We start from the raw sequence: 27,760 nt of genomic DNA, 5'->3' as shown, positions 1-27,760 counted from the left end.
TTTTATTTTTTCTTTGCGTAGACGAGAACTCGGTACATTATGTGGCTTAATTTATCTCACCAGGTTGAAATCTGTCGCAGGTACAGCCATGCAGGTGCATGTCTGGAAACGGGAGTGCGGTGCTGGTTGCACTTCGTTTAGATAGATACAAGATACAATGTGGCCATGAGTCTTATATAAAATTAACAGTGACATTCTTATCAGCTTGTTCCCATGGCCCTTTATGGCACCAGTAGCACCATGAATGCGATTACACTGATGTAAATCGTCTATGTGGGCAGCACTTGACTGCCAGATGACCCGTCGTGTTCGCGCGATAACCCAAAAGGCGCCCATGGCTTCGCTCAAGCTGTCAGAACTCACCTATTTATAAATGCCATTTCGCCATATTTCCGTATCGAACCGCGAACTCACAAGAGGCATCTGGATCAAATTTAATTTGGTGGAAATCAATATTGATCGTAAATACACGGGGCATTCATGTAAATGCATGTATGTATTGTAGTAAATACGCCATATAAATAATATGCATTTGACTTTTACAAATATTAATTGTAATAACAATTTATTAATGCAATGACATAATAGTTGAAGATACAATCAAATGATAGACAATAATAAATGCATTTGCAAAGCCGAGACGGTAATAGCTGATGATTCGGCGCCTAATACACAAAATTTAATAAAAGTTGAATGAATTAAAATCATTATTTCGGTATATTTTAGCATATTTTATTATAATTTTATTCTTATTTTACGCAATTCTATGATAAAATTATTCTTTATGAGTGAATTTTTGTTTAATATAAAAATTATATTTATCCATTTCAAAATAGAATAAAAATTTAATCGGTACTAACATGCATGATTTTAAACCTTGTTCCTCTCATAAAATATCCTTGAAATAATTATAAAAAAGTCAAATTAATTATTCTATCGTAAAATTACACATCTCATATTGATGTAAAATTTTATTTGAAAGTCAAGTTAAAGTAATTCTCTAAATATAATATATACAAAAAAACTACAACACTTCTTATATTTGTATTACATGTTTAATAGAAAACTGAACATTTCTCGTAACGTGTTGATCATATACACAATTCTGTTCCTATTCAGCAAAAGGCCATCTGAAGGAAATTAATTTATTGCACAACTAGCGTCTGCACTTGAAAGTCAGTGGAAAAAAACTTCCCGAGGCACATGACATACGCGGAAAGGTGCTCGATGTTTCCGCAAAGGCCACTTGAAGCAATTTCCGCTCTCTTATACGGCGCGTTACTATTTCAAAGGAAAAATCTTAGCCAACTAAAAAACAGCTGCCAATATCGTAAGCTTATTCTCTAGATAGCGTATTTCTAGTTTAGCGGTAATCGCTTACATTTGTATACATATATGATAATTAACGGATATATCTTTGGTTAATTACTTTGGCGTAGTATTTCTTTTGCCAACGTTGACCATCCTTTGCCGAATTTCAACGATTTGATTTAACATCGAAATATTAACTTAATTTAAAATTTTAGATAAATGGATATAAAGAATGAATATCCTTTTTGTTATGTTACAAGTATAAAAATATTATACACAATAATATAAAAAGATAAAAATATAATTCATTCTCGAAGGTTAAATTATTTTTTACCACTCATCGTATCGATCCTAAATTAACCAATAATCGATATTGATAATTGAATTGATAGTAAAAATTAAATATTTATTGATAAATTCTTTCCAGTAACACCTAATTAATTGAAAAGAATTGAAGCGACAACTTAATTAATTGCTAAATCTAAGTTGTTCTTATCAATAGAACCACTGTAGATCCAAGAGTAGAAACTGCATTGCGATATTAATTTATTCAGAACTTTCGCGTCACCTACCACAGTCGCTGCAGATTTTGATCCATAGGTACCTGCTCCATGTAATTCACATACTGCATTTGGTAATTGGTGGGAGCGAGATAATTCGAAAACCCGTACTCGCCATTAGAGACATCCATAGACATCCGCCTATCAGTCATAAGCTGTTTGCTGTCGGACTGAACAGTCTTCACGTCTGGATACGATACGGCTTCGTTGACGTTCGTGCACGTCTTGAACTCCGTCTTGATTAATCGATTGCAATCGTGCACATTCGGCGGTGCTTCCGCCACGAAATTGCCCCTGTACTCTGGAACGTGCTGCTGCCTGTCCGCCATGTCGTTCAGGCTTGATCTTCCGGGCATATCCGAATTTACTTCCGGTTTGTACTGCGGGCTGATATTGGAGTCAATCCTCACCTCGCTCGAGTTGGACCTGAAGTCAGGACTGATGCGTATCTCATTTGTCCTAAAGTCCGTCTGTATCGGAGCGCTCAAATCCGATCGGATATTTGGCCAATAAGGTGCGTTGTAGGACTCTTGTACGTTGGGTTTACCATCCTTGATGAGGATCGGTACGGTAATTTTTTTCAAGGGTTGATTCTTCATGTTCTGTGCCTGCAGCTTCTCGGCGTCCTCGATCCGGGCGCGTTTGTTCTTGTACCGTCGATTCTGGAACCAAATCTTCACTTGAGTGCTGGTTAGCTTCAGTGTCTGGGCCAACATTTCTCTCTCAGGTGCGCTCAGATATCTCTGCTGCTTGAAACGCTGCTCCAATTCATAAACTTGTGTCTGCGAAATGGATTATGGGGTTATTTATTACTTTGCACTTTGTACCTTTTAAAGTTTATTTTAAACATATTAATCATGATTTTTTACAAAAAATAATTTTAAATTTTTGGAATTAAATCTGTAAATAAAAAAATCATTTTTGTAAAATTATTTTATTAAATTTGAATAAACTTGTAATAATTATCAAAGAGAAAAAAAATCAAACCTACTTGCGAGAACAACACTCTTGGTTTCCGCTTCGTTCTTTTACCAGATTGGCTTTTGCGCAGTTCTGTTTTGCTGGACGTAACAATGTTACCTAAAAATAATTTAGTGCATATTAATTACTAGATAATTTATAATAATTAATAATTTTATCGATAAATATAAAACTCGGAATTATCAAAAGAAAACACGGTCGTGTCTCAACATTAAAGAGTACGCGCGAGATCGGATCGGGTCTATTTAAAATATACGAGAAATAATTCTAGTAAAACATATCTCAGAAATAATTTTTAAATTAATACACATTTTGAAAATTTAAAAATAAATTTTACTTCTCTCATTATTCTTTAACGCAATATTTGTTTCTTGTAAATTAGCACTATATAATGTTAGAAAAAAATGCAAGTATTTGTTGCAATAATTTGTGCATAAACCACAATACGAAAAATCGTAGTAGTAAATTTTTTATCATTTTCACAATTACTTTCGTTAAATAAAAAATATCATGGAAGAACAATATCTTGTTACAAACTTTTATAATTCCGTGTTATAAAATTATTATTAAATGATATTCATAATATCATAAATAACATACTTTTATATCAAACTCTTATAACAAAATAATATTTACCGTCTTCAGTGATAGAAGTTTCTTGGTACGGCGGTACCACCTGACTCAATTGGTGAACATGATTGAGATCCGAGTAATGTTGATAACTGGGCATCGGCTGATCCTTAAATTTATCCATTTCCCAATTGTTTTCGGGGACAACGTACGAATAATATTCTTGGTGCACATGTTGTTGAGCTTGATTTTGATGATGTGCGTAACAATCCATGACGATAAGTTGCTGATCTTCGCTGAGAATATCACGAACACTGAATGGAGTTGACACCGAAGAGGACAACATTCTAAAGCATTTTTCGAGTTTCGATTAAGTCACTCGCCATGAGTCGTGAACGTCACTTCGTCAGAAAAAATTATTGACACATTGCATCTCTCTTTAAGCGAGTCTCATCCTTTTAATCTCAATAAAAGTCAGCAATTAACGTTTTGCTGTCACTTTGCAGAGCTTGGAAACTCGTTTGGAAAATCGCGATTTAATTGTTTAATTGTATTCTGACAGTTAACTCCTTAAATGTCAATTTAAAATAAATGTTGAATAAAAATTAATCTTTCCATAGAAATCTTGATAGTTTCGCTAATTGGCAAACTTGATTATAAATTCATATATACAACCAAGAGTCTTAAATTCACGCGCGGAAGTCTCGATAATGCGCTCACGTGAACTGTCAAATTTGATTACGAGATCGTGATGGAAATTTGCACGAAAGTCTTAGTAGTTCATTCGCGATGTTATCAATCATCGAAATTTAAAGTCACACGACGAGACAAACACATCACTGTGTCCAAACGATATACGCAATACATGAGTATCTGTAAAATTTGCGAGAATAGCGAACAGTCCTTTATCGATGCACTATCCCTGTTTCGGGGGATGGTCACGGTTGAGTGGTCGGGTCGGAGGGCAGACGTATAATGTGACTTGGTCTTGCAAGGGAGTCAAGTGTTGGTCCCGTCGCACAGGAACGTCATGGCGATACACTGATGTGAGTGTGAGGATGCGTTGGAGTGCGAGTGAAGATTTTCACCACTACAATCGCGTACAATTTTAACGGCGACTCAATATATTGAGATTTTCATAGAGCAATTGATTTTGGCGAATGTCACATACAGGTATTTTAAATTATTATAACATTGTTTTAAATTGTTGCAACATTATTTTTAAGTTAACATTAAAAAATATTAATTCTTTAAATAATTTCTAAATATACTTTTATAATAAATCTTATAAATACTAAGAATTTATATGACAATTTACGTATAGTTTTAGATACCACAGATTATTAACACTTAAAAGTGATTCAATATAATTACGAAAATTTTAAATAGATAAAAATTTACCTATACCTTACTTAGAAAGTTTTTAAAAAATTTTTTTGCATAATGTAGAATACAGGATTTTAATTTTATATAGATTTCTATTTCAAAAAAAATCTCGCAAAATGTCCTAAAAATAAAATATTCTAATTATAATTCAAATTGGTTATAATTCAATCAATCTTAATTGGTTCATCAAAAAACTTTTGATCTCAAATTCTTCTTGATAGAAAATCACATAAAAAAGCACATCCAAAGCTGAGAACATGGCACAACTAGCGACATATGATAATTATTAACATCGAAAGTATCTGAATAATTAAAAAGACCAGCAAAATATCTTTTTACGTCGCGACAGCCATAGCCGTTGGTATCGCAAGGCGGAGGAGAGTACGAAAGACCCGCCTATATGAGATGAATTCGACCAATCAAAACATGCTGCGAGTCGCGTTTCTAAAAGCAACGATTAAACGATCATTTGCGCAATACGTTCCCTCTCTCGTTCTCTCTCGATTAATCATCATCGTTTTTCCTGGAAGTAGCGCGCAGTGTAATTAATTGGCATTTTTTCTGGACCGTCGCGTATACTCTCGGATCGCGATAAAACTCACTGTAAATTAACACAAATTAAAGTAGAATTAATAGAATAGATGTAATAGTATACATCATATCTCATTGTACAAACGGAGAAATCAAATAAATCTCATTAAATAAACAACTCGTAAATTTAACGATATTTGTTCTTTCATATTTTCTAAACTTACTACTTATTGTAAAATTTTTAAAAATATAGTTACATTTGCAATATAATCGCGGATTTCAATAATACAGAGCATTTGCTCTATATTTCTCTAACTAAACTAACAATAAGTTGAGCTAAAAGACAAAAAAAACCTATATAATTAATGACAAAATAAAAAATATTTATCGGATGACCCAAAATAATGATAGATCATTAAAAACAAGGTGAATATTAAAAAAAAATAGAGAAATTTATTTTCCGTGGATACTCTCCGTCGGCAATTGTCGGCTAACACTAAGGAACGGAAAAGACTCAAATTGAAGTGATTTCTGTTTTAACAGAAAACGTGAAACAACCCGCCGTCTAGACATCCAGATACACGCAATTGTCTGGACCACTCACGGAAAAACGACAAAAGTCTCGTTCGATGCGCTCGAACGCAGAAACGCACAGTCGAGCTGACCTCTTCAAGCATAATAGAGAGCATCCTCATCTGCAGTCCTGCAAGTCTGCAAGCTCGGATGTGCAGACAACCTTAAACACGTTTTTCGGATTGTCGCTGTTCATATACTTGTCACAGTGTTTTTTTTTATATACAACAATATAAATCAAAGCATATTTTTTTATTCATTCAATATAATGCTTGTATTTTCAGCACATTATATTTAACATCTAACTCACAAATGTAAAACGCATAAAACATATTAACAATTTACATTAATATAAATTCAAATAATTTGTTATACGTTATTGAGTTTATATTTAATGTCGCTATGATCAAAGTAATTTATAAAACATGAAGTTTATGAAAGTTAGTATTTTAGTCAATTTCGCATCTATGTTAATACATGTGTATAACTTTGATACAAGTAATATATTTTTCATGATTTGTTGTCCCATTGAAAAATAAGTTAATTTGTCATAAAAGCTGATTAAATATTTTTAGCAAAAAATTGACTATTTTTATAATTTTTACCTCCTGGCAAACTTAAAGAAACTAATTTATTTATTTACTAATATTATTCAAATATCTGATGAAGCGATATTATAAAGCTAATTATGTTACTATCTATATCAAAAGCCTGAATGAAAAGAGGAAATTTACGATAATTATATTGTTGACACCATCCGAAGTCCTTCCCTTGCGTAATGGGTCGGAAAATTAGCTTTTCTCAGGTTCACATATCAGTGGGTTCTACCTGTAAGACCTATTTTTTCCGGCCGATTACAACGATGTTCATTTGGTATTGTCTCGTAATGTGTAGCAGTTATCGATATAGTGACAAGAAAAAGAGCAGATTCCAAAAATGCAGACGGCTCACCATGGGCGGCATAGGACCCCCCACATGCTTGGCCAATACACGCCACCGTGCGAGATTTTTCTATAAACTATACACGGATAGGGCAGCCGAGGCCGCATACAGCTATTTAGATGCGAGACGGCAGCACAAAGGGCCCATTTATGCGGCAACACGGACGGATCCGTCTTGCAACTGGACACCGCATTATGCCGAGATCTCTTTTCACGACGTCAGTTTAGCGTGCGAGCAATTAAAAGTGCATTGATTCTTATTTTGAATACCTGATTATTCGGTTGTCAAATTCCGACGTATTATAGAATAACTTTATGCAGATTTAAATAATGTAAATGTCTCGTTCTTTTGATCAGCTATCGTAATTAAAATTCGATAATTAAATCTTATGATAAAATTTAACAATTTTTCAAAATATCATATCTATGTAAATAATCGTTCGATAAACCGGGATTTTATTGGATTTTTCACTAAATCGAAAAAAAATTGTGCATAAATCGTTCTATTGGAATAAATTGTTCATTCACATAAACAGGATATTTTTAATTCTTATATATTCTAATTCTGATAAAACAAAAATTTTTATCGGAATAAATTTTATGAGATTAAATCAATAATTTTGTTATTAATAACGATTAACATATTTATTACGTTAAAATTATAATTTTGTGCTACGAGAAATTTACATTCCTGTGAAAATGAAATATCCGTTGCATTGTTTTTTTGCACAAGAAACAGTGCAGCGTTATTTGTAACCAAATTTAAAAAAAGCAAAAGTTTAGTTAAAAAATGAGGACGTTCACACGGCGCCTCCGCAGGACTCTCCAGACGCCGGCGCTTCTTTCCCACAGTTAAGAAGGCGCCTGCCTTGCTATCTTTTGGCGCCTACCACGCATGAATCCTAACGTATGTCCACGCACGAGCCGCTCTTGTGCGTGTATATATAATTACACGCGTGACTAACAGGGCGCATTAATAAGATCGCGTCAGTTAACAAGAAGACTTTATGGGAATAATCATTTTATGATATTTCCTATATTGACGTTCATCGCGTGCGCTTGATTATTTTCATTTTTTTTCTTACGTCATATAATTTTCATTTTAGTAGTTTTTCAACAAAAAAAAATCGCTGCGCAAAATATCGCAAAAATATTGATACTACAATCCGACGTTTAAATACAAATGTTGAAAAGCATTATAAAATAAAATTGAAAAAATGTATATAAAATTTTGTTATTAAAACTGTGACGTCTTTTTTAGAATATAATCACTCAAATGTTCGACGATCGTTCCAATCGATAGAGTTTTTAATCTTTCGATTTTAAAAACACAATTGCATTAAAAATACTGACAGATCAAATTATAATAAATAATTATATATGTGTATATAAGTTGTGGCAGCAATATATATATGTATATGTCTAAATACGTTGCACTAAGTTCGAGTTTTGAGGGGGCGATTTTTCGAATTCCAGCCACGGGCGCGTCAAGGGTTCCGGGCGCCTCTAGAAGCGCGTCTGGATTATGTTAGTTTCGACTCGTCGAAGTCGCGCCGTCGAAAAGGGCCGAGGAGAATCTCCTTCTCCTCCTGTTACGCAGGGAAAAATGCATTGTTTTGTTTGCGCTTTAACTCCGTTACCCGAGAGTCCCGACACTGACAGCGAAACCACCCTGTTAAAATTATGACACGCTCCTCCTCTGTTCCGTGTCAGATGTCACGGTAACGAAACAATTAGCTTTCATTCATTAAAAAGTGACATTTTTTTTTCAATATGCTTAAGACCCTCCCACCATTAAGCATCCGGAATTTAATAACGCTTGTGAGATAATTCTTCAATATTTAAAAAAAAAAAAAAAAAAATTTAATGCAAATCACTGACACGTAATGTATACCTTTTATTTTTTTATTATTATTTTCATACAAATTTGTTGTAATAATTTTTAATTGTTTTAAATTATATCAATTTCTTGAAATTATTTGTTCACTTATTATTACACTTGCCTATTGTTTATCTAATCTATTAACCTTTTCATCGCAAAATTATAATTAAGAACACGATTTTTTTGTAATTTGAATTTAAAGTGCTTCTTGATTAAGAAGAGAAATAACGTGGGAAAACGATGGCTCTCTTGTAAAGACAAACCAATCCTTCTTTTATTTTTTAGATTATGGTGTCAACTTAATTGCTTATAATACGTTTCCATTTTCCATTAAATTTATAGCAATTACTTTTTGAGATCAGTATAAATACTTATTTATACTTTATTATTATAATATATTTGAAATTTAACAACAAAATAATACAAAAGAAATATTGTTCTTTTTATGTTTAAATTTTTTGTTCTGTGATTGTGCTGACTGTAAAATTAAGTATTTTATCTATATATATATAAACAAATACATAAAATAACTTTCAATTGAAAATTGGCAATAGCATATTGAAACCATCGGTAAAATATCGATAGTAAAACTACTGGTAATTCATCATCATTGATTTTAAGATCTTTTTTTTAAAAATAGTAACGTTATTATTAAAATATTGCAAATGTAAATTTAAATATAAAATGTAAAACAAAATTTAAAAAATTTAAGACAAAATCAGTAATTAAATTAAAACAAAAAAATTAAAATTTTTTGTATACAAATACATTAAATCAGTATTCCAGAAATATAAAAATTATTTGAATTTCTACAATATATTTTTTTATTTAAGTTATAAATATAGTATTTTTTATAATTTTATACCAAGATATAGTAAACTCTCTGCAGTTGATATATCTTCCATACTTTCTATATTACCTACATAAGGTCCAATATCAATAGTATATATAAATTAAATAATTTGAGTGAATTTTCTTCTATATATTCTTTAACATATCTATAAATTATAAATATATTTACAAAATATTTTACAAGCACCTACAAATTTTGCGTTCATAAAGAAGAAGATAAGTCGTTCTGAAAGAGCCAGTACTCATCTCTGTAGACAGATGGCATACTGTCATCTTTTATCGAGTAAGATATTCTGTAATCCAATATTAAAACTATTTTACAAATATCTACAATTTCCTGTGAACTTAAATAAAATTTTATTTGTTTCATTGTTCTAAAAATAATTTTCTATTTAATGTTTAAATAACTTCGAGTTTCTATTTTTAAGATTATTCAGATATTCTAATACTGTGTTAATACTAATAAATTTTATTGAATACTCATCATTTTATATTATCCTAAATTTAAAAACGCACTACCATAAAAGAGCCAAAAACCTGTGCTCGATTTAGAACTAGCTGAAATTACGCTCAATTGCTCTGGAAAGATAAAAGTCATACGATTAAATCCAATCTAACGTCAAGCGGAGAACAAACCAAATTACACGCCGTAAACTTTAATTAAGATTTGCCGAGCTCCCTCCACGTGCGTAATGGCGAGCTCTCGGCGCCGCAAATTTCTCAGCCGCGGCTTTAATTATTCTTTAGGGCTACATTCATCTGCCAACGTGCAGAGCGCGGGGAAAGGAGGCAGTATGAGAAAGAGCGAGGAGAATTTTAATCTGATATCCACCTTTCCTCTTCCTGTCGCGCCGTTCGATCGTTCTTTTTTTTTTTTAACGCCGACGATCTTTCCCGTGCCTATTTTTCGTGATTTATGACCCTCGGAAATACGGGTTCCGACGTCTTCTTGCTACATCAAGGCCCGAATGGACGAAACGAGCGCCGAACTAATTTTGTAATATTAGGCGACCGCCGTTGGAAATTCGTTAACGTCTGATAGCGCGGCCAATTGAGATATCGACTTTTCTGATGGAGGCAGCTTTCTGTCAGCCGGAGCATAGGTCGGCCGTTTCTCTTTTCGATAATGTCCGCTTATTGAATTTCTCGAAATCCGAGTTCCTTATTTATGGGACGTACCCTTCCGACGGAATCCGATTTTGTGCCCATATCGCGCGCTCGTTGTTTTAGATTAGCTGCGAGCGGGAACATATTTCTCCTCGGTCTGGCATTTCGCTGATCAATAATGCAGTCAGTTTCCATCCAGATTTGTATTAAAGGTCAAGGAAGAGAATTACGAGACCGATTAATTACTGTGCACTAAGATAACTTTATCTACGCCTTTATATTTATAGCACTACGAAGAAATCAAATAAAATAGAATTTTCTCTTTTGATAAAATTTTTTGTGTGCATATATTTGTGTGGCGTAGCATTTTTTAATTATTTATAAACATTAACTGTTATTTCGCTAAAATTTCCAAAGCCATTCACTAATTTTTATCAATATTTACTTTGCATGTTTTGATACCATTATTTATCTTTCCATAAATTATTTTCGCAAAAAACTTCGATTTAACCAAAAATAACGTCTTAATTATAAGGCAAAGTCGATATATCTCTCACGTGATATGGCTTTCACAACATTGATTAAGAGACAGAGCTCGATGAAATCTTAAAGAGAACCCTGTCTCTATATAGGTATGAGAAGACAAATCATCGAACATATCTTGTAGCCAAATTCCTGACGAGGAAGACGAGCGCCCCTCTCGGCATCGTCATTATCTCGATATCTCAGCTGGTAGCATCCGTAGGCTTTTTTTACTTTAGACAGCGTGTGCGGAGGTGCACTAGGGGGTATTGCCCAGGGTGGTCCAATTTGTCTGTCGGTTCGATATTGTTACGAGCTCATCTTTAATAATATAGCCTCGAGCGCTATCGTCGTTTAAGCTTTCGAAGCGAGCGGCCGTTTTGATGGGTCACTTCACGTGTACTCGATAAACGTTTTCCAAACTTTAACACTTTATGTTCAAAAACGTGATGAAAAGAAATATATTGTATATATAGATATATAAAGTAATTTGAAAAATATATGAAAAAATTCGCAAAACGTATTGTACTTTCAATATTAATATGTATTTAAATTTATTTGGGGCAATTTTAAATTAATAAATTTAATAATAACCAAAAAGGCACGTAGAATAGGCATGTAAAATCAATTGTATAATATTAAATATAATGCGTAATCTTTTGAAGGCAAGACGTATAATTAAGATTCGACGAAGCGTAAGATTTGACTCGCTCTTCTTTCGTCAGACGTACTAATTTGTTGCTTTCAAAGATATAATGTGAGGAAGATATAAGCTGCGTTGCAGCTCGAACGGATCAAAAGGCATAAACGAGATTACGCAAATACGGATATCGGCCGAAAAAAACGAAGGAGAGAAGAGTAAGGAGGAGCTGCGTGTCTCGCTTGTAAGCGCGATAGCGGCTTATCTAAATAGTTTAGACGTGAATTACACAAGCAGGAATAATGTTTATGTTTTATCACGAGCCAGACTCGAGACCGTATTATATCTGTTGGTCGGCACTGCTAACCGCGATTCTCATTTTTTCCTTCGCCCTCGTACCCTGATCCTCTCCTCCCGTCTCTCTTCACCCGTTCCATTCTGCTTGTCGCTGCATTTTCTACTCTTCCTTTTTTTCCGGCTCGAACGTTACAAATTGCTTATCGTCTCTAAGCTGGCAGCTTGTTGGGCCGCCTTATCGTCTCGGAGTCCTCATACAGGCATATAGCTTTTGAATCGTTGACTTCACTCGTTAATGAAGAATTTTTCTTCAGATTTCTATCGAAAGTCTTTTGTTATAATCATATATTTATATGGCCAAAATATTTATATCAACTAACTAAAAATATTCTATATCTTTTCTTAAAGTCTGGAATAATATATAACAGATTAGTAATTATATTTAAAATATTTGAAAGTAGAAAGAGATATTGAAGGATATAAACAGATATCTGATCATCAATTATGTACCAAAAGACTCGTATCTATTCTAACAAACTCAACACAACACAAAATCTAAAATCAAGACATAAAACGTCTCACAGACGTATTTTAGATCTTTTAGATGTCTCTCACAAAGATGTCTTTAACACATTTATTAAACGTCTTTAAGACGTCTCCGATTTTATATACTTTGTATTGTCTACAAGATTGTATTAGTTAACTAAAAATTAATCACTTAAACATTTACTATTATTGTGTACTAAATATTTGTGTTTAACTTTTTTTATTCTTTTATCTTTAAAAGACTTCACAATTCACAATCTCTCCCTCTCTCTAGAAATTATTTCCATACTTCAATTAGATGCATTATATATGCATGCGAATTAAAATGTCACTATTATCATGATGAGTATCTCACAGAAGGGACCGATCTACGGATAAAAGACGCGAAGAGAGTTTACTAATAGCCTTTAGACTCTTACTTCAGAGGCCCAGACGAGTAGTGGGACGTGAAAACATCTCCATTCCGTAGGTCACAGGGCTGCGGTAGAATTCATAAGAGAATAATGTTCGCTGCTCGAAAATTAATTTAATTTGTACGGAAGAGAGAAGGGGCAGAAGGGTGGAGAGGCGAGGGAATGCCCCGATGGAGCGCGGCGGAGAGAGAGACGGGGACGAAGATGGAGAAGGACAAAGGGAACGTAGGACGGTCTGGCACAAGACGTGCAGGTTAGAATACTCTTTAGCGGTTGGGAGGGGGATGGTACCCCGCTGGGTAAAATATAGCGGGCCAGTTCGTTCGAAAGGCGCTGGTCTGTCTCCACCGTGGACTCCTTAGCGGGGCACTGAAACTTTACCTCCCATAATTGATACGAATGTCTTTTCGGCCGGTGCTCGAACATCGCACGGCTATTTAGTCGCCGTAGAGAGGAGAGTCTTTGGGCTCCAAGACCCCGCTGACCGATCTGCTACGTCAATTATCAACGCATATCTCTGGCACGGTGCCGCTGAAAACAGTGTGACGCGCGTCGCGCGGTATCGATAACTCAGATCGAAGCTCTATTTTGATACTTATTTGATATCCTTTGCTCTGTTTGCTGCTTATTAGATATCCTTTGCTCTTGCATTACTAAGAAAGTTAAAGTTTCACTTAGAGAAGCTATGTCAGGCTCATTTCTATTCAACGTGTAAACACTTTTATTGCCACGAATAGCCATTCGACTTGTTAGCTTGGCTTGATCGAGTAGAGATAGAGCAACACGTCCAGGGTGTGTACCATAACCGAGACCATTCTCTTACTCCCTCTCCGAGGGACTCATTAAACATGGTAATGCTCGTTCACCTTGCAGACGCTGTTCGGTAGGTACCTACTAATTACCCGAGGCTACCACTGCTGTTAATCGGAAGCCACGGGATCGGCGATTTCGATCCCACCGCTGTGTGCGCGATCGCCTAATTAATTCTTCTCCGAATGTGTGCGCAAATCCAGTGAGACCGCGATTTATCTACGTTCGCGTGAAAAAATCAGAGCAAAGTGCACCGAGGTATATTCGTGAGAAATTTTAAAGTACTTAAACGAATCTAATTTAATAGAATAATAATATAAATCAGTACACTGAGATAAAAAAAATGGATTGTACGAACTAAATTTGTATAGTTATTTGATCGAATGGTTGATTTAACAATTCTTCAGTTGCACAAAAAAAATACAGTTCATTCATGTCAACTATCAAAATTTTTTAATCAAGAATTAACAACTCAATTAAATTATTGTATTCAAAATACTAATAATATTTATTTGTGTTTGCATGCTATTTAGTTATCCAAGTAATATAATTGTTCAAATTCCAAGTATCAAACTAAGCGATGCTGATGGGGATAATAAATAGTATGTATTTTTAACCGAACGATTAAGTTAAATACGATAAATTTTTGTTGAAACAAAATAGTTCAGTTAAAAAATAGTAGTTTGTTTATAATAGAAACAAATTATTTTGTGTCATCGTAGTAACGTTTAGTTGAACATATCGGACTAAATATTTTGGTAAAATAAAACAAATTTTGCGTTTTTCAACAAATTTTTTTTCTCAGTGTCAAAATAAAACTTCCATATACGTATATTATTTTCCATGTGCAATTATAACTTAAGATTTTTATCTTGCAATTAGTAATCTTAATAGAAATCTATCTTCTTCTAACAATTAAGAATTTAATCAGTTAATCCAATATCTTCTTTATTTCAGTTATATTAACTTATTAACAAAACATAACAGCTGTTGAACAATTGAAACACATTTATATTTTGATCGTATCAAATCTAACTGTAATACAGTTACGATTAATTACATCACTATTAAACGGTTCGGCCTAGCCGACTCGCCGCATTTCGTTTCTCAGAAACGGCGAAGAACAACAGGCGCAACGGTGTCGGCAAAGGGAGACACCGTTGAATTTAAGATCGGCGGAGGGGTGTGTGGTAAAGACAGCGCATATAACTACCACCGAAGACGGAGCATCGAAAAGATTACGATCTAAGTATCCCCCAGAAACAAATGCCGAATGCAACTCTCCCATTGCCGGGGTCTCTCTTTGTCGGCTCTTCGAGCGGTGCCCTGTTACCGGTACCAACACCTGCACGATCGTATGCGTCGCCTGTCATAGAGACTGCAGTTATTGATTGCTCACCGCGAGAAAGCGACGCAAAACCACGGCCTATACTCCTCCGCATCTTGAGATCCGACTCTTTCCCTCAACGATCGTCCTCTCATTCTTTATTTCAATATTTTATTCCATAGGCCTTTCTTTTTAGAAAGTTGTCTTTCAATATTATTGCAGAAAAAGTCCTTCATTTTTTATTCTATCTATTTTATATTATTTATTATTAATGTTTAATTATTAACTTTTCAATATCCCTTGTCCCTACGCTTATTTTTTTAATATTTAACTTCTTAGCTAACTTCTCAAGAGATAAAACTCAATAAATACAAAAATTCAGTTTGATGATTCAGTTCAATGAGCTTTAATATTTTAACATAAAATAATTTTAGTAATTGTTTATTATCCGAAAACACGCAACTTTAAAGGTTAGTAAACGAATATTTTAGAATATGTATTTTTTCTTTGTACTTATCTAAAATCTTAATTGCCTAGTCAAAAAGTCTTATATTCTTAGAAGTAACATAGAAGAAATAAAAAATAGATATTAAACTGAATATTAAATTATTAATAATCGATTTCTTTTATTTTTCCTCGCACTATTAATTTCATAGATCAACGCATAATAACTATATGCAATACTATAACTTTTATTGTTCTGCAAATTTGCATATCACTTATTTTTGACAATTTCAATTTGAGCAGGTGTCATATTGATCTGTGCTTTGGCGGGATCATCCGCTTCCCAAAGTTACGATTCTAGCCGAAGAAAATTGCAGCTAGACGTCACAGTGGTGCGAACATAAGCGCTTTTGTGTCACTCAAGTGACTCTCCTTTGAACGCCTTGAGTAGCTTTTTTACGGTCGATTAAGAGGTTACAGATGAATGCGAGACGCAGGTGAGTCCCTTCGACGAGACTCGCCGCTACGATGATATAACTTCGCTCTGCTTGCCTGAGATCGCTTTGTATCTGGTCAAGATGGCCGAAGCAGCGCACTAAAGCGAATCCCTGAGAAATTCCTCCCTGAGGGGACGTCGAACTTAGGGCTTAATAAAATCATACACAGGACATTTCTCCACGTGGGAGTCGGTTGAGAAATTTTCCAGATGACCGCTCGCGACGGATCAGCTTCGCCCCTACGCGGAATCATCGAACAGGTAAGAGGTGAAGAAGGGAAGAAACTTCACAATAGATCACCCACCCTTTGGGAAGAAAAATCGCTTTTTAACCCGACTCTGACCTACCTTCGATCCTCGACGAAGCAGCGATGTGTATTTCGAGACCGGGGAGTAATTTGTGTTTTCTATCTCGCACTGGGGGGTGTGGCGGAAAAATTAAACTTTTTCAGAGATTTCAGCGGATCGGTGGTAACCGACGCGGAGTCGTTTGTCATCGTTAAAATAATTCCCTTTGTTATCTATGCCAGTATGGGAGAAATACAGGTATCATTCGTGAGAGAGGATCGTAAGCCTATATAAGCAGCAACATTCTATGATGGTTTATAGCACCTTCGAGATATATATCTCTGCCAGAGAGTTTACTCCTTTAGGAAGAATTCGTGCTGGAATCTCTGAGGAGCATCAAGGATTTAATGTGTATATATGGTTCTCGATGGCATTGGTCGTTACGGTCGAAAGTTTTTATTAGGCCGCTTCACGTATTTAATCTTATTATTAAGTGAATTGAATCGTGACAATTGCAACAAAGTCACAATTGTAAAACTAACTTTTCTGTTTAAAGCGACATTTAGAATAATCTTTAATTCGGTAAACAATAATTTTATATTTACTGCGGTATATAATTGAAAACATTAATATATTAAGGTGTTCCAAATATATCAAAGCAGAATTTCGTTGTAGATCATTAAATTTTCGAATAAATGCCTGATGAAGTACTGTCTCACAAAGGATAATCGGCTGACAGATTAATGCCAATTAGTAGTGGTTATTCATTAGGTTTTGATATCATCGCGTCCACCTGCCGAATCCCGTCCGTCACGATACACCCAGACACACACGCGCGCACATCGTGTTAAATCGACAATACGAGCTAAACAGGCAAATCTGTATATTACCTCTCCTATTCTTTTCCAGCTGTCCCTCATCTCAATCTCTCTCGATGGCTAGATAATCGATCTCCATTGTCATTTGTTTGTCTAACTTAGCGGATTAGAGCCAGTCATCTGCGTCAAAGGCGGCCGCCCGGCCGATCTGGCCGAGATATCGAAGATGAGAGCGCGATTTGTTCGTGCACGGGCCACCCTCGAGCCGATCGTCCGCGACGGGTACGGACTTACGTAGGAGTAATTAATCCCTCGGAGCCGACAGATTAGACAAGTTCATGAGATGCCAGCTTACAGCCGCTGATGATAAAAGACCTTTTCAACACTCTCGATGCGCCCGTACGACGGGGAACGAAGTTTATGCCTATTATTGCGACGATAGTCACGCTATCCGTTCAATTAGCAATTAAATGAGACAGAAGGAGCGGAGATAAAAGTCCTTCAAACAGATACGAGCTTGAGATTAATATCGCAAATTAGATTGAGAGAGGTTCAGTTATAATCGCGGGCGGCATTGCAGTGACATTATATCTACGTAAAATACTGACTTTCAGTTTCTACAGATAAAAATATTCCTACGTCCGATTCAATATTTATTCGACGCCGCAAGTGGCTGCAAGCGAGAACTCGAAAATCATACAACGAATCCGGAATACGACAGCCGACGTGGCTCGTGGCTCGTTTAGTCGTTTCTAATCATAGAATCCCGCGAACATGCGTTAATCTGCAAGGGTACTAAATCGTCTTTATGTGCGCCCTCAAGGTGCAGCCAACAGCGATGACAACGTCACGACGTCTCCGGTTTCTCGCTATTTCGTCAACGGAACTTACGATCGAAAATTCTCGTTCAAATACCGTTATAGCCTTTACTTAGTAACTTTTATTAAAATATTATCTTTTTTTTTAACTATACAAATCGTAATTTTTCCTAACTGAGAGAAGACAGATCGAGATATGTAGATTGTCTCAGATTTTTAAAATTTGAAAAACTCATAATCGAATTAATTTTTTAAATAAAAAACTCATACGAGATATATGATCATTTATGTTTTGTAGGGGAGAGAGATTGAGAGATTTTCAGAGCTCCCGGTATTTGCGAATGAACTATAGGAGAATCCCCGGATTCGCTGGAGACATCGAAATTAACCGAACGGAGGATAGAGGAAGGGTGAAATATCGGTACTTAAGAGAGATGACAAAATGAGTTGATCGTTTAAGAATTTATTCGAGACACAGAATTGAGATTGAGACGGAACCGAGATCGAGACACATCCGCGTTCGAGAGACAACCGAGCTTGAGGTATAACCGAACTCAACTATAGTTGACGATGTACAGAGAGAAAAGAATTCACCGGTGTAGGGGTGAAAAGGGGAGGCAATGCTTACTTGAGTGCGAATCAGCTGATCGGCAGCTGATCGGCAGCGAAAAACAACAAGGAATGTCAAGGTCTCGGCACCGTAACGAAATAATAGAGAATAACATGTTTTACACGCTAAAATAATTCGCGATACGAGAACGTGAGATATAACTAGAGCGGTACAAAATTTTAATGCCGATATATGAAATTGATCTAGATGAGATAATTTTCCTTTATCAAACTCCAAACATGTTTCTTATATAAAAAAAATATAGATCCCCCTATAGAAAGTATAAAAGAATACTTTATCAGCATGATGGAAACTAAAAACACTTATCTGTCAAGTCTACGTTTCTGCTTCTTCGTTACGATAGAATGAGTCGAAGCACTCTCGTCACTGATTGTACTTTTTCTTCGAATTTAAATGCGACGTAACCGGGATCGAGCTATTGGAAAGAGGAACGAGAAGGCAGAAGGATCGTGAGTGTACGTAGAGCTGATCGTAAATACGATTCTCCGAGAGCATCATGGTCGTTACAACCGACTACGATGTCTCAATCCCAGTTCTCCTTCTCGGAACATCCGCAAAGTCTGCATAAAGATTTTTATTGTGACGAAAGATTAAATGAATGATTTCTTCATATTCCATATTTGCATAGCGCTAATGGGCATTAAGCAAAAAAATGTATAAACTTTATCTTTCTATAAATTAATCTGATTTTTTTTTTAATCTCGCCATTGATAAATTTAAAGAACTCTAGTGGATATAGAGTTTTTGAGTCTGCTTTTCTTCCCAAAGAGTTTCTGATGTATTTTAAATAAAATTTTAAAATATAGTGAATGTATAGAAAATAGAGATAAACGTTACTATTAGCTTATTGTTACGGAAGAGGCCTTTTTCCACGACGGCCCGTTGCCATCTTCGACATTTATCGACTACCTTCGATATATCCTTCTCGCACAGAGAATCAGTCTTCCGATTTTCTCTCTAGAATAAACTAAGCCAGTGTTGGTCGTGCCGACCATACCTTTTCTTCGAATTCAAATGCGTTCCAAGCGTGCAGGGGCGAGGCCTAGCTCTTTCTCTCTTTCCCTCTTTCTCTCTTCTCGCGCGAGATCGCGAAGAGGGATCGACGAAGAGAGTTATCACGGTGTGGAAACGAGAGAGGCACAGAGAGAGGAGAAAGGAAAATACGCTCGCAGGCGCACGGTTACACGGCGTTACTCGTAAATACGATGCTCCGAAAGCATCACGGCGCGGTACAAAGAGGCCACGACGTCTCAATCCTGAGTTCTCCTCGAGAGGCCTCCTTGGAGGGTCCACAAGGAACACGCTGCCCACCTCCGCCTCCCTCCTCGCCCGCCACCACCATCCCGCCGCGCCTACTCTTCCTCTCGTCGATCCCCCTTGGCCGCGCTAGGCTGCTCGCCCGATCGCGCAGCCCTCTTCGCAAAAGCGTGCAGGACGCTTCGCGAAAGGGGTACCACACACCGGGCCTCACAGATCACCCCGCTATCTAAGTCGCCAGATCTCCAGGCTTCGGTATATACCGTGCAATGTAGCCACCACTGTTCGCTTCGCTCAGAGAGAGAGAGAGAGAAAGAGAGAGAGAGAGACTCCCTTCCTTCTGTATCCTTTATTCTTATATCCCGTTGTCTCGGGAGTCTCGTCGTGTCTACCGTTCGCTTCGCCTGGCTCCCGTGTTCTCCTCGTTCGTTCTTTCTCGCGTTCATAGTCTTTCCTGGGACGTGGATCTTTTTTTTTTATATCTCCTCCTTTCATCGGCGATGCACACTGGCTATTATTTTCTTTCTGTTCTCGCGATCCCTCCGTCCTATTCGCATTTCATCGCAATTTTCTCCAAGCGGTAAATTTCTTTTTTTTTTCTTTACCTTTTCTACTTTTTCTATACCTATATTTATGTTGTTTTTCGTCATATTTCTCGCTCAGTCATTTATTTCTTAATAATTATCGTGCAAAGTCAAGAATCAAGCTATATTATTAAACGACAAAGAAAATGAGTTTAGCCAATTTAGCTAATCAAACAGAAATTAGCCAATAACAATTTTATGATGCCATTAAAATTTAATTTTCATCTTCCTGTCAAAAGAGAGGAACGAAAATTTCTTTTCAGTGAGTGCGTATTATTTTTGCAGTCTCTTATAAAAGAGAGTCACCGGTTTCATCGATCGATAGATCAATGGAGCGTTAAATGTCTTTGTTTCTTGGCAACGGCCGAAGAATTCAAGGTCGCTGCTATACTAAATCCGCGAACAGGCTATGGTAATGCAGAATGTCATTTGTTAATTTAAATATCACGATAATTCACTCTACCTCTCAGATTCATAGTCCTCTCTCTCTCTCTCTCCCATCCTCCCTGCCTTGTCGTTCTGTACCGCGAGACCTGCACTCATTCCCGTCTACTCTCCTCTCCTTATCCTTCGTATCTTCTCTTCTCCATCCTTCCTCCTCGACGACGCTCGTCTCTTCGCTTTCGTTTCCTCCATATATACCATTCGCGGTGTTGCACGCTCCTTCCTGTTTTGTTTTCAACGACCCTCGAGGAGATGCCCCGAACGGCTTTAAAATTTCAAATTAGCTTCAATCGGATTGGTTCGAGCGTGCCAGGCGTATCGCTCGCGAATCCAACGATGCAATTGGGCTCCTGTTAAAGTCCATGTAGCTTCGCGAACGGAAGAACCCGAGAGAGAAAGAGAGAGAGAGAGAGAGAGAGAGAGAGAGAAAGGGCCATTGGCGTAGCCAAAGTTGATTTGCGTTCGTTCCATTTCGACTCTTCCTTGCAAGACGCAACAATAAATTTGACGTGTTTCGTCGGTGTCGAGCGTAATTACGGGAAAGGTTAAGTATCATCTCGTGAGAACTCGATCCAAAAGTAGTATGCGCGACGAATGGAACAAGACAGAAATAAGATGACGAAGAAACTTCGGAGGTGGGAGGGGGGAGGGCGCCCTCGCTGTTAAACCTGGCGACCGCTGGCATAATGACCGGGCTGCCTCTCTTCCTCCCCTTTTCTTAGCACGGGGTACGCGTTCACTTAAAAAGTCTTAAACGCGAGAGCAAATACAATTAGAGGTAGGGCCCGGAAGGGCTTCTCTCCCGCTTCCCCCTTCCTCTCCCCGTTCCTCTTCTCTTTCTATCTCGCTGTAAACTGGGCGCAGTATCGCAGGCTCCTCTTCGCCGCTCGGAGGCGCCGCAGAAGGAAGAGACAAAAGGAGGAGGGAGAAGCGAAGAAGACTCAATCCTGCGTGGAGAGCCGCGGCGCGGTATATAACCGAGGAGGAAGAGACGGTAATAGCCAATCACGCGGCAGACGCAAAAACCACACGAGAAGCGTCGTAAAGTCCGCCGATAGTCTCTCTTTCTCTCTTTCTCTCGGTCGCTCTCGCGTGGTCTCTCATCCTCCACGCTGCGTCCACGCGAAACGAGGCCCGGGACGAGCCGGCCAGAGAGAAGAGAGCCTCGGGAGTGACCGCAGGATAGGGTGGAGACCCTCTTCTCGTCGCCCACCAATGGGGGAGATATTAATTAGAATAATTGCTGCTAACAGGCTCGTTAGCGTTGAACTGAGATAGCAAACGAGCGCGTCTCGGACGCGAAAATAAAATGAAGGGGGCCTCGTCCCTGGGCAAAACCCGAGCTGCCCCGCGGAGGATTATTGGTGGTTAGAAAGAGAGAGAGAGGAGGGGGGGGAAGTAACGGGGGACAGGTAGAGGACGAGCTAGAGAACGTACTTCCTTTCGCTGCAAAAGTGCCTTGATTAGACGCGAGCGTAATCATTTACATTTCTCTGCTCTCAAACATCAGTTTCTTCTTGTATACGAAGAGAATTTTCTCGCTTAAACCTGCAATATCCATACATTCAGCAAATAAGTATACATGTATCAAATAAGTATACATGTATCGGGATTTCGAATGCTCGAAGATAAAGCAAATTATGTTACGTCGGTGAAATAATTGAAATATAGAGCAATGTTGTTTAAAGATTTACTTATGTATTAGATGCTATCTTACATAACTGTAAACTATAACGTATGTTACTCATTGTCTGCAGTACTGTCATGTTATGAAGTAGGTACTGTCACATTTTAATAAAAGAGTTTTACGATTTAAAGTCTAATATACTCGCTAATGCCTATGACGATAACAAAATTAAGAGTTCTGTCAACATATCCCGCGGAGGAAAAGTTGAGTAATTGTACACGCATCTTAACATTCCTCCTTTTCCTCTGTGACAAGGATACGGTATCTTTGATCGTTATACTCACAGTTGACTATCTCGATTCTTTCGAGATACAGAAAGAAGGGCGATGGACCGATGTCGTGCCCAGCCGTGGATGGTAAAGGATAAAACGAGCGAACGCGCGATTGGTGAAAAGAGATCGCGAGACGGCGAACGCGCGGAAGTCGACGGTTGGCCGGCCAGCAATTCCGTCTTTATTCCGCGGAGCGACGCGCCGCGCCGGGGCTCTCCTAATCAATTCCAATTAGAGAGCGGAATATTTGCGAGGTAGGCGCACAGGCCATGGAGGGACTATTAGCAGTCTCTCTTACTACCGAGAGAAGTCCGCTGACTCGTCGGCCGTAAATCAAGCACCGGCCCATACAGAGAGAGAGAGAGAGAGAGAGAGAGAGAGAGAGAGAGAGAAAGTAGAGTCCGCCGTGTAGCCACAAGGAGCCTCTGAAACGATGTGTGTGTGCCCCGGCCGCGCTCACGCAGCTCGTCGTACGTACACGCATGCGAGAGGCACGGTCGTTGTATGCACGTTATATGCCAAGGGAGTAAGCGGACGAACGACGAACGAGGAGGCGGCCAGGGCCCCACGGTGGCCGGAGAGGATTGCCGGCTAACGAAGCGAACATAACTCGGCCAATACAACTCAATACGCGATCCTCGGTGACAGTTGGTAAAACAGAGTATTTCTAATTGGCTGGACGGGCCGCATGCTGATTAGACTTTTCTTTTATCCGCCTTGCGGGATTGCTCGCGGACCGTCCTGTGCCTATACGACGAAGGCAACAACGTTGATTGGACGCGTGGGCTGCGGCCGTCGTTACACGCACTAACCGTCCGGTTGAGCTCGTTCGATCACCCCCGATGATAGATCGCCGTTAATATCGTAATCATGCGGGAGGGCAATGGCAACTGTATCTCAAACACTACGTGACAGGTGCATCCTGTGTGATTTGCTGAATTAAATTATTATAACAATTTAATTAAACAATAAAATTTAATTATCTCGATCGATTATATTTACATCTGATAGACGTGTATATGTGTTTCAATCTTTTAAGCGTAACTTTGTGAAAGCAGATAAGCTCGCAGGGAAAAAAAATCATTAAATAAATGCTCATTCTTATTATATATTTTCTACATCGACGCCCTCGAATTTTATCTTACATTTTATAATACATACGTGCATCTAACGCATGCATAACACGGCCGATTCCATCTTGTTAAATACTGTTACTAAAAGATCGGTCAAAAACAAGTTTTAATAACAGGATTATCATTATTCACTGCATTTATCCTTCGTACGACACCTGTTTGGTTGGAAATGCTTGTTTTACAAAACGCGATAGCATACAAAATATCCGCGTAGCGCCGGCGAGTTTATACGTCGCGGTCTGTACAATAGTAGTTATTCAATTCCCGGTTTCTCCGTCCCATTTTATTCGGCAGGCCCTTACATTGCCATGTGAGAGGTCGCAAAGGTAGATCGTGAATCGAGATTTCGGGGGAATTCGAACGTCGGATCCGAACCACGTGGCGGAACGTAGCCTAGGGTCCGCGCTGAAATTTAAAATTCTAATCTTATGATTTGTGGCGGTCTCTCGATACTTCTGATGGCGACTACGCTGGGGATGACTCTATTAGCCGGACTTTACTCGAAGCCGCCTCCGGAGGCATTTGCGCGCTCGCGGTCCCACCCCTTATTTGTTTTTCTTATTAACGATACAGAGGATGTGCTCGAGAATTAAAAATTGTTTTGGTTACGCCACTGTATAGATTTCAATGAGAATGTAACATGCATGTTGATATTAGACAATAAAATGTCACGAAACGTCGCGTGCGTAAAGTTAGCACCCAACAATAAAATTCTGTAGTTCTGAGTAAAGTTCCCGTTTCATTTTGAAGAGACGAGGAGTTCCCTATAATTTATAACAAGAGTTCTGCTTAATAACCATTTTTAATTCATAAATTTTGATAAGAAGTTGACACCTCATTTTTTAAATTTAAATTAAGAATTGTTTAGAACCCTTGTTATAAACTGTAGAGAACTCTTTATCAAAATAAATCGAAAACTCTAATCAGAACTATGGAATTTTAACGTTGTGCTAACTTCACACACGCTGAAATGTCATGAATTTTAAGAGTGCTAAGTTTCTTATTTTTCATGTACTAACTAAACATCAAAATAATATATACCGTTATAAATAACTTTGTAACTATTAGTTAATAATATTTAAATATATGAATTCAGATAGTTACTGCGAAATTTACATTAAAAAATAGATAATTTTTATTATTTGCATTATATAAGAAAAATAAAATAATGTAAAAATAAATAACTATACAATACTATGATTTATTCCACTTATACATGGATTAAAAATAGAGTAATATCTACATTTCTTTCTCATGTACTAAATATACTTTCATCTTTTATGTCCAAGTGAAATTGTGAAAAAAGCCAAAACACACTTTTTAAGTATTTTAATGAACGCGTCAAAAGACACACGATGCAACTTGGACTCGACAGCGAATACAAGCTGAAAGTCGGCTTTGTGCGACTTAATCGACCCATTATCTTGACGATTAGTAAATCTAATGTGGTTAATTAAGACCTTATGTCGATCGATTTACGATCGTCGGATGTGCAATAATTAAAAAGTCGTAAAAGAGCTATAGATTTCCGTGGCGCCGTGCGTCTGCGGTAAAACGCTCATTAAAACGGCAAAATTATAGGTGCGAGAAGTAAATTGGCCAATGCGTGATCGTGCCTGTTCGCTCAGTGCATTAATAAAAATTCAACTATCATATCGTATACATTTATCCGACATACGTATTAAGATATCTTAGAGCGAGCAATTACAGGTTTAAGATAATGCGGCGCAAGCAGAGCAATTATCAGAGATCTACAAAGTGATATGGCTTAAGATGCGGTTTGCTTTTCGTCCTTCTTAAGAATTCAACAATACGTACGATGCGCATCTGCAACGTTTATGCGTAGATATTAAAATTCGATCCTGATGACCAAGATGCAATGTGATAATGACTTCTGCAAAACGGCATCTTCTCAGAATTTTGATATCGTTTATTAAAATTTCTTTTCCCCCAAGCAGTCTAATTGCTCCTGATTCACTTCAAAAAAGTCTAGTGATCAAGCGCAAAAAAAAAAAAAATAGCGACAAGATTACCAATTTCACATTTTCGCTCGAATTTAAGTTGATAATATTTTTCCGTGGAACTATCAAGCCACATCCACATTAGGAAGAGGAGCGCATTTTAGCTGCAATAAGTGTGATGCCTAATATATGCAGATCCGATACCCGAGTACGTTAAACGCATACTTGCATCATCGTTATTTCATAACACATTAATTCGGATTCCCCCTATTTGGGAGAGTATGTCGTTATCTTAAACCTTTCAATCCTGGAGTAAGAGTAAGATTTCGCGGTTTGTCGGCACGGTTTGACGATCGAATCGTCGGTTAGGGCGAAACGGAAAGTAATGAGTGGACCACTTAGCACAACGCAATGCGGTTACACATCACGCTTGTTAAGGTAACGCGAGGTTAAGGGAGAAGAAATTGAAGAGACGTTCTGGCCAATTTAAATATATATTGTTGGCCCCGGTTTAATTAAGCCTACTTAATTTTCTCGAAGGGTCCGCGCCAATGCTCCTCGTAATTAGTACGGGCGCGCATGCCGGCTCCACGGTTCTCGTCTCGGTTCGCCCTTTTGTTTTCTCTCTTATTCCTCCGCATTAGCTTCACCTGTATCTCCTCGACTCCCCTCAACATCACCCTCTCCTCTCACCGCGACAGACTCGGCAGCCCCTCCCGCCCGACGAGGAGAAGCGCATCAACGAGTCACTCTTACTTTGCACTTTCGGACGGGCTTTGTGCGTTGTGCGAGCCTTCTTACGTTATTAACTCTTTACCGTTGCGATTCTTTTTTGCGGATAAATTATTATATTTGCCAAGAGGCAGAGAGAGAGAGAGAGAGAGAGAGAGAGAAAGAGGGAGGAGTGTATATCGCGTAAAAAATATTTTAATATGTTTCACAGAATATTGATAAAGAAAGTGGCGTCGCGCCAATCTCGTTCGCGGCATGACATTGTGTATTGCCCGTGATAATTAACGACGCGTTAAGTGGTTATCGAGGGTTCGTACGCGTGACACTTCGATTGACTCCGTCCGACAAGCGGAAACAAAAAGTCAGTGGCGTAAGAAGAAATACATACTCTTCATCTCGTCTTTCTCTCCCTTTCTCCTTATAAAAGCATTAAGCAAAAGCACTTATTGCGCCCTTGAGTCTTTCTCGAAGTCTTTTCTCGTTGCGTTTGACGAATAAAAGCAGATGCTGAGAAGAACGCAGAACAATATGTGAACAATAATAATGCGAAAAGCTAAAGCAATGTTTTCATGATAATAAATTTGTGTTGATACAGCGCTATTGTGTTAATATCGTGCTAATATTCTACTTATTTATCAGTCTAAAATAAAAATTTGATATTAATTAAACAAAGCTTTCGTCAACAAAGAGCATACAAGCTAAAAGTAGACGCGTAACATTGTATTGTCTATCAAAATTATTGCGTTCACTGTATTCGATTTATTATTCTTTGTCGATAACAGGATTTATTTAGCTTAACCTCAAGTTTATTTAGGAACTGACTGCTTAATGCAGAATGTATTGCGTTGATCATTAAAAACGGATATCCAGTATTAAATTTAATACTCTTGTACCAATGCTTGCATAACTGAACCAATTAGCAGTATTTAGAGAATCAAAATTGGCA

General features: G+C 37.5%; 1 protein-coding gene and 2 long non-coding RNA genes across 5 annotated transcripts in view; 1 reads left to right on the top strand and 2 right to left on the bottom strand.

Annotated features, from left to right (window-relative positions):
• LOC105453059 overlaps positions 1-27,760 on the bottom strand; it is a 41,369-nt gene that overhangs the window by 1,797 nt on the left and 11,812 nt on the right. The window lies entirely within an intron of this gene.
• LOC105453056 lies at positions 195-1,627 on the top strand. The gene is made up of 2 exons (XR_974816.1): positions 195-492; positions 1,120-1,627. It is a non-coding gene; the product is annotated as an uncharacterized LOC105453056 (long non-coding RNA).
• Positions 1,037-21,209, bottom strand: LOC105453058 (homeobox protein Nkx-2.5-like). Of its 3 annotated transcripts, none has more exons than XM_011694734.1 (4): positions 21,049-21,209; positions 3,489-3,769; positions 2,863-2,951; positions 1,037-2,653 (listed from the first exon to the last, which is right to left on the bottom strand). In XM_011694734.1, exons 1-4 carry the CDS (start codon positions 21,126-21,128, stop codon positions 1,880-1,882), a joined length of 1,224 nt encoding a protein of 407 aa, XP_011693036.1. In that variant the 5' UTR covers positions 21,129-21,209; the 3' UTR covers positions 1,037-1,879. The 3 variants fall into 3 exon arrangements, with proteins under 3 accessions (XP_011693036.1, XP_011693037.1, XP_011693038.1); XM_011694735.1 differs by having other exon boundaries at positions 3,489-3,718; XM_011694736.1 differs by lacking the exon at positions 21,049-21,209 and adding an exon at positions 17,368-17,574.

Source organism: Wasmannia auropunctata, unplaced genomic scaffold, assembly GCF_000956235.1.
Source record: "Wasmannia auropunctata unplaced genomic scaffold, wasmannia.A_1.0 LD336022.1, whole genome shotgun sequence".
Classification (NCBI taxonomy): Eukaryota; Metazoa; Arthropoda; class Insecta; order Hymenoptera; family Formicidae; genus Wasmannia; species Wasmannia auropunctata.
This window is presented reverse-complemented; position numbering and strand designations above follow the sequence as displayed.

What these genes read in the sequence shown, in the direction of transcription:
- LOC105453058 (XM_011694734.1), bottom strand. Translation starts at nt 21,128, where the DNA reads ATGAGTGCAGGTCTCGCGGTACAGAACGACAAGGCAGGGAGGATGGGA. An exon ending in AACTTCTATCACTGAAGACG is followed by an intron (nt 2,952 to 3,488) that starts GTAAATATTATT and finishes AATTATTTTTAG; the next exon opens with GTAACATTGTTACGTCCAGC. An exon ending in CAAGAGTGTTGTTCTCGCAA is followed by an intron (nt 2,654 to 2,862) that starts GTAGGTTTGATT and finishes TCCATTTCGCAG; the next exon opens with ACACAAGTTTATGAATTGGA.